We start from the raw sequence: 7,945 nt of genomic DNA, 5'->3' as shown, positions 1-7,945 counted from the left end.
TTATATAATGTTTTAATTAACCTCTATCAGCTGGTAAAGAGAATATTAAGATGGTTATATAATGTTTTAATTAACCTCTGTCAGCTGGTAAAGAGAATATTAAGATGGTTATATAATGTTTTAATTAACCTCTATCAGCTGGTAAAGAGAATATTAAGATGGTTATATGATGTTTTAATTAACCTCTGTCAGCTGGTAAAGAGAATATTAAGATGGTTATATAATGTTTTAATTAACCTCTGTCAGCTGGTAAAGAGAATATTAAGATGGTTATATAATGTTTTAATTAACCTCTGTCAGCTGGTAAAGAGAATTATATAATGTTTTAATTAACCTCTATCAGCTGGTAAAGAGAATATTAAGATGGTTATATAATGTTTTAATTAACCTCTGTCAGCTGGTAAAGAGAATATTAAGATGGTTATATAATGTTTTAATTAACCTCTATCAGCTGGTAAAGAGAATATTAAGATGGTTATATAATGTTTTAATTAACCTCTGTCTGCTGGTAAAGAGAATATTATAACTTCTATACAAAGTGACATATTTTGTCAGTATGGTCATTAGAGAAGAATGTTTTATTTTGATTGACATATTGAATTAAGAATATTAGACTGGGATATAATATAGAATGAATCAGAAACTATGATTCAAGATAATCCATCAGGAGATGTTCATTGGAGAGAATTAGTTTAAATATCACTCTACATACATCTGATACACTATAAAAACAGCTAGTCTTGATAGTATTTATTGAAACTTAGCTAAATCTGACTTTACCTGTTCTTCCAATGTGATATTGTCAAAGTTGTATACAGTATTCCTCTACAACTGATACACTATTAAAACAGCTGAAATATTACTTATTGTATGGTGTTATTTAGTGGATGTTTAGATAGTGTATATATATATTGAAACTTAGTCAGATAAATCTGGCTCTACCTTGTTTTCAAACGTGATATACGGATGTGATATTGTTAGTTTTATATCGCTCTACAGACAAATATATAAATATTTTGTTATTGCATAGAGTTTGTCAGTGGATGTTTAGTGAATATATTGAAACTTAGTCCAAAAAAATCTGGCTCTACCTGTTCCTCCGATGTAATATTGGAACGAGATATCGTCACAGTTAGAGTCAGTTTTGCCAAATTTGTCTTTTGTCACCATGGTGAAAATTCTGAAAAACTAACGATAGAAAATTCATTATTGATTGGTGAAATATTAGCTATAGAGAACTAAATAGCTGAAGGACATCTTGTGTTTTTTTCAGGAGAATCAACTTGGTTTAAACAGTATTTATTTCAAAAACAATTTACAAACTAAAAATGCATTCAGTGATCCAGAGACAAGCATAAAGCTTATATAAGTCTGTCTAGACAGTAGATATTTACAATGGAGACTTAACTTCTATAGATATTTACAATGGAGACTTAACTTCTATAGATATTTACAATGGAGACTTAACTTCTATAGATATTTACAATGGAGACTTAACTTCTATTGATTGATATATTGATGTTTATATTGTAGGACTGGAATTCGGCGATGAACACTGATGAATCTTTAACTGTGGTAAAAGAAGGGTTTCTCTCAAAGAGAGGTAAGCTGTTCAATTTATCAAATATTATTTTTTTCAATGTTTACTATCAATCCAGATTGTTTTATTTATAATCAAATTTCTCTATACCACCTTCCCACTGGACTGACAGTAAACCAGTTTACAGAGGGTGAGGATTAGAACTTCAGAAATATTAAAACAGAACCTGTTGAGGCCTCTGATTGGCTGTATTCACTAACGTACAATCAAATCAAATCGCTGCATTCAGTGATAAAAGAAAGGTGACTATAATTATAGTCAAGTTATAAGTCTCTAATATTTTGACATTGTGAAGATGAAGTTTGTAATAGCTTGACATTGTCAAGATGAAGTTTATAATAGCTTGACATTGTGAAGAGGAAGTTGGTAATAGCTTGACATTGTGAAAATGAAGTTTATAATAGCTTGACATTGTGAAGATGAAGTTTATAATAGCTTGACATTGTGAAGATGAAGTTTGTAATAGCTTGACATTGTGAAGATGAAGTTGGTAATAGCTTGACATTGTGAAGATGAAGTTAGTAATAGCTTGACATTGTGAAGATGAAGTTGGTAATAGCTTGATACTGTGAAGATGAAGTTGGTAATAGCTTGACATTGTGAAGATGAAGTTTATAATAGCCTGACATTGTGAAGATGAAGTTGGTAATAGCTTGACATTGTGAAGATGAAGTTAGTAATAGCTTGACATTGTGAAGATGTTGCAGTCAAGGTATAAGACACAGTTCGTAATATTTTGACCTAGTAAAGTGGAATGTCAAGATTATCTGGAAGGGAGAATTTGTTATTGAGGAAATTATTCAGATCAATACCCAGTTAGGTTTTTGACTAATTTTCAGCAGAAAGGCCAGAAGCAACGAGTTAGCAAGAATATCTTAGATGAAATAACGTCATCCACTTCAAGGAGATCAAAATGCTTCGTAAAAACACAAGATGGCCCTGAGAAATAAACAAGATATTTTTATACTCTTACTGTATTTCTATCATCTTCTATAGCCAACAGCTCATCTCCTTTTATGTTGCTGAATGTTTCGGAAACTATTTTCAATCGAGCATGAAACATCAAACCTCTTGTAAAAAGATAAAAAAACAACTATATTTTTTACAAGGATAACAACTTAGATTCACAATAAGGATCCTTTCTTCCAGCTGGTCCTTGGTCAAACCTCTTGGTATTGATTTTACAAGGATAACAACTTAGGTTCACAATAAGGATCCTTTCTACCAGCTGGTCCTTGGTCAAACCTCTTGGTATTGATTTTACAAGGATAACAACTTAGGTTCACAATAAGGATCCTTTCTTCCAGCTGGTCCTTGGTCAAACCTCTTGGTATTGATTTTACAAGGATAACAACTTAGGTTCACAATAAGGATCCTTTCTACCAGCTGGACCTTGGTCAAACCCCTTGACAATTTTACAAGGACAACAACTTAGGTTCACAGTTAATGATCCTTTCTACCAGCTGGTCCTTGGCCAAACCTCTTGACATTGATCTTTCCCAGATTATCCGTACCCATTTACAGCTGGGTCGACTGGAATGACGAGTGACGATGACTTATTTAAGGTCATCGGACTTTCATACGCCGATAGAGAATTGAACCCACAGCCGCCATTTGCTGGACGTAACCAAGTAAATGACGTCATGTAAAGAACCAACACTCTGACCGACTGTGGTATAGAATCTCACAAATAGGATGAAAAATGAGATACACTTTCTCAACTTGTGTTAAAATATAACAAAGATCTTTCTCATCGTACTTTATGGTGTTAAATGTTCCAGATAATTCTATGTGACTGTCATAATAAATATTTTACCACAAATATACAATATAATGCATAAATTTTACTCACTTTAAGTGATTGTAAAAGGTTTTCTAAATTTTTTATATATATCAGGGACACTGATAGCACCTATATTCGATCAGACGTCTGTGGTTCCTGCAATTCCACTAAGCTAAGTGTTTAATGACGTCACTAATTGCGCAGGGCTTTATGTGATAAAGCATATTTTGCTATTAGTCAGTTCAGTTGATAATCAGCATGATGTTGGTGGAGGGTATTTGTCATGTCAGCTATAACCTAAAGATGTTTACATGTCATTATTATCATTGACCTTGATATTTCACTTCCTTGTTTTATATCTAGTGTCTTCATTATCAGAAACACTGGAACTTTTATCATGGAAGAAAACCTAGAAATATTAAAACAGAATTTAAAAAAACAGGTTGTTGTTACTCAGATTGAGCTGTATTTAAACAGTGAAAAATATATTATTATTGTAGTTGAAAAAGGATATGGCCGCCCCCCCCTTGCAGCCGCCCCCCCTTACAGCCGCCCCCCCTCGCAGCACCGAAGGCTAGTTTTTCGGGCAAGACATTAAAAAAAAATTTTTTTTGAACGGCCCAATTTTATTTTATTTTTTTTTGGAATTTAAAAATGAAATGATATCTTTACCCGAATATCCTATACTATAACTGTATTTTTTTAAATTGATAGCCCAATAGTATTCTCCTATAATAATTCAGATTGAGCTCTATGTTAACAGTGAAAAATATTGAAGTATTAGAAAGGGGATATAAACTTCAACAAATCGAAAGTCTGAAACTATTTTCTACCGTGTTTCACTGAACCTGTCTAATACCTTGATATTTTTTCTTCTGTGCTTCTTTGTATCAGGTAAACCTTGTGTGAGGACAGAGATAATAAATATTCATAATGTCACATGATTTGATAATAGACCAATCAACATGCTTTTACATATCAAAGCATATTTGTTTTGTAATTATAAACACCTTTTCCTTTTTAGAATGGCCTAGATATTAGCTCAATTTATTTGTTTTGTAAAATTTTGAATGATATAAAATTGTTAATTTTCAGGAGAACACATAAAGAATTGGAGGAAGAGATATTTTATTTTACGATCTGATGGATCGTTCCTGGGGTTCAGGGCCAAACCTGAGGGTGGGGACCTCAGTGACCCCCTTAATGACTTCACAGTAAAAGGTAAGTGTAATTGAGATGTTATATTTATGAGTATATACGATGGGTCTGATTTAAAATACAAGCTGTCTACTTTAATTGAGGAAGTATTTGTAGGGAAGAAATTTTCTAAAACTCCTGTGTACAGGTCAAGGTTACAAAGAAAAATAGATCTGCTAGAAAGGGGTGCTGCTGTACCAACTGAGGATTTTCGCTGACACGTGTTATAAAAGGGCTTTTGAAGAAATGGGACACTTTTGGCATGCCTCTTGAAGAAATGGGACACCTTGGGTGCCCCTTAATTTCCCGTCACTGGTGGGGCACGTGCCTCCCCCTTCCCAACCGGCCACCACGCCACAGTCATCTTTTTGTTTATGTTTTGAATTAGTTTGGGAGGAGTATAAATATTTTTTATGAAAATAACAAAACAGGACAAATGTGGTTTCCGTTTACAAACGCTTTTTATTCTCCTTCAAAATAAGAGAACTCAGGTTTATGTCTTAAATCCAGGGTCCTTCTTCTTGAAAATTTTACTCTATATGATTTCAGTGTTCCAGTTATCTGATTGGTCAATCACTAAAATCAAATTTAAATTTACTTTTATTATCTCAACTGTATTTCTGAAAATCTGGGTTTTATCTTTGTTGAATTTTCCAGAATAAGGCCGCTGGATATGTAATAAAAATTTGACTGGACTAATAACTACAATTAATATTTATATGAGTTCCTAGTTGAATCTAAGCAATAAATATTACAACCTTGACCCCAGGTCATGTTGTTCAGTCTGACCTCCATAAAGGTCATGTTTATTGACATGGTAGTGGTAAATATAGATTATTATTATGACTGATGACGGCTGGTCATTGACTGCTCATTGGTGTAGTCTTAGTCAATGATTATAAAGTCTTGCTGTAGTGAGTCAACTGTCATCAACAGACATAACACTGTCCTGTCTAGTGAGTAGTGGACAATAGACCTATAGCCTTGCTGTAAAGACACACAAACTGTCCTGTCCTAATGGGTGGTGTTATAATTATTTTGGTGTATCATTAGTCAATGGCTAGGTAGTTGACTATATAGTCTTGCTGTAGAGAAACACTCATGGCTGCTTTATCCATGTAGATAGTTATTGATAGAGTTAGAATTAATAACAACTTATTTCACTGGAAAATTGTTTGTAAAATAATGACACCATCATTTCCAACCTTGTACAGAGCCACGTTTCATTTGTGCTATTTGGTATAAAGACTGGTTGACTATACTTATTACTTCCAAGTATATAGACATGATTTACTTTTACAAAACAATGATAAACATGTAGAATCTGTCTATTGAAAGCCGGTAAAAATATTAAATATGTAGCCTACTAATGTATTATGCATCCTTTTATGTTTTTTGTGTTAAGGGTTGAAATCCCACAGGATGACTTTCAGAAGCACTGGCAGTGACATCAAAATTTTTTGACTAACTCTTCTAACACCAACTTGTCAGAACTCTCCTTCACTCGTAACATCCTAACACCAACGACTATGTTCTCATCACCATCTAACACCAACTATTCCAATGCCGCTTTAGTGCAGTTCTGATTGAATATATTAGAAATCAAGGGCAATAACTCTGTGTGTTTCAGATTGTCAGTTGATGAAACTAGAACGACCGAAGTCTAATACGTTTATTATAAGAGGGTTACAATGGACCACTGTGGTAGAGAGGATGTTCTGTGTAGACACACCAGAAGAAAGGTAGGAAAATGTTGTATTTATAGACTCTGCATTCTTCATTCGTTCAAAAATTATCTTGAAATCTTAAATTGATTTTAGTTTATCAGTAATATGATTGGTCAATCTATAAAATTGTTTTTAAATCATATAGGTTTATCAACCAATCAGATTACTGTATTTCTTAAAGTCTGCATTTTACTTAAGTTAAGTTTTTGAGGAAGTTTTCTCTGAAAATCTCTAAAAGTTGATGGTATAGGGCACATTGACATTTTATTATAGAGAGGAATGGATACAAGCTATCAAGTCAGTATCAGAAACATTGAAAGTAGATGAGGATGAAGCGTGTGGTCCTGCTGAACGGGGCAAGAAAAAGGTATGATGTATATCTGTTTTATTTGAAGTAAGGAGAGTCTAATGACAATTAACAACTTGAGGCAAAACACCAAGTCATTTGTAATCAATGGAACAAATTCTTATATATTCTATTTTGTGGATAGAACGGAGGCCCAGTGTGCTACAGGTTGTGCTTGTTAAAATCCCTCAACAGTTGGAAATTGAAAAAATAAATTACTAATGCCACTGTCCTGGAAAAATTTTACTGCATGGCTTCACTCGTATTAATTAGTCAAACTAAGTGCAGAAAAGTAAGATGTTATTGTTCATGTTATTCACATATTCTCTTTGTGTTAATTTGTCTACAATTTTGACAGTTTCCCTTCTGACTGAATTGAATATTTTAAAAAGATTATTAATGTTTTTATATTTTGAATATTTCTATTTTTGTATAATTTTTCAGTCTCTGGAAGATTTTGAGTTTTTAAAAGTATTAGGTAAAGGAACGTTTGGTAAAGTTATTTTATGTAAAGAAAAATCTACCAGTCAACTTTATGCTATTAAAATATTAAAAAAAGCTGTTATTATAGCTAAGGTAAGACTGGATGATCATTCTGATCGATTTTAGTTAGATTATCAAGTCTCTTGAGTTACATCAGAGCTGTTGTTTGGCTGTGTTTGCTGTTAGTGTCCACTAAAGCCTTTGTTAATATTGTTATGAAACTTTGATTTAGACAGTATTAAAGGGGCATTCCGGTTATATTTTGTAGAAAACTATACACCAAAATTTAGAGAGATTTGTCCCTTGACGTATCTGAATATATTTATTAGAAAAAATACAGAACTCTCTGTTTTTAATTAACCCTTTTAAAACAAATTCAGTTTGATCAAGTAAATACATAGATATAAATAACATACTTTAGCAATATTTTCAGGTATAATTTACGATGTTTTTGATAATGATAATTTTGCATAATGCCCTTTTAACACAGCAGTTTGTATAAAATTCTTTATCTCACCTAAATTCTTGATAAACTTGTTATGTTATATTCTAGGATGAAGTAGCCCACACGTTAACAGAAAACCGAGTTTTACAACACACCAAACATCCATTTTTAACAGTAAGTTTTACTAGTTTGATAGATATCTTACAGCTACTTTCAGAAAAACAGCAGTGACATTTCTACATTGTTTTCAAGCCTGTCATATAATTTTACACCGAAACATCTACCTCTATTCCAGCCTCTGATAGCCAAAACATCTACCTCTATTCCAGCCTCTGATAGATATTTTGACAGATGTCGGCCAGAG

General features: G+C 32.8%; 1 protein-coding gene across 1 annotated transcript; it reads left to right on the top strand.

Moving 5' to 3' along the window:
- Positions 1 to 1,168: 1,168 nt before the first annotated feature.
- On the top strand, positions 1,169 to 7,755 carry LOTGIDRAFT_166759 (hypothetical protein; the record flags this gene model as incomplete). Its single annotated transcript, XM_009064205.1, has 7 exons — positions 1,169 to 1,171; positions 1,534 to 1,603; positions 4,479 to 4,604; positions 6,211 to 6,322; positions 6,581 to 6,674; positions 7,098 to 7,229; positions 7,690 to 7,755. Coding segments are annotated over 7 exons (603 nt in total), but the record flags the coding sequence as incomplete, so codon positions are not given.
- Positions 7,756 to 7,945: the final 190 nt, after the last annotated feature.

This window comes from Lottia gigantea (assembly GCF_000327385.1).
Source record: "Lottia gigantea unplaced genomic scaffold LOTGIsca_61, whole genome shotgun sequence".
NCBI classification, from domain to species: domain Eukaryota; kingdom Metazoa; phylum Mollusca; class Gastropoda; family Lottiidae; genus Lottia; species Lottia gigantea.
The sequence above is the reverse complement of the archived record's forward strand: the minus strand, read 5'-3'. Positions and strand labels throughout refer to the sequence as shown.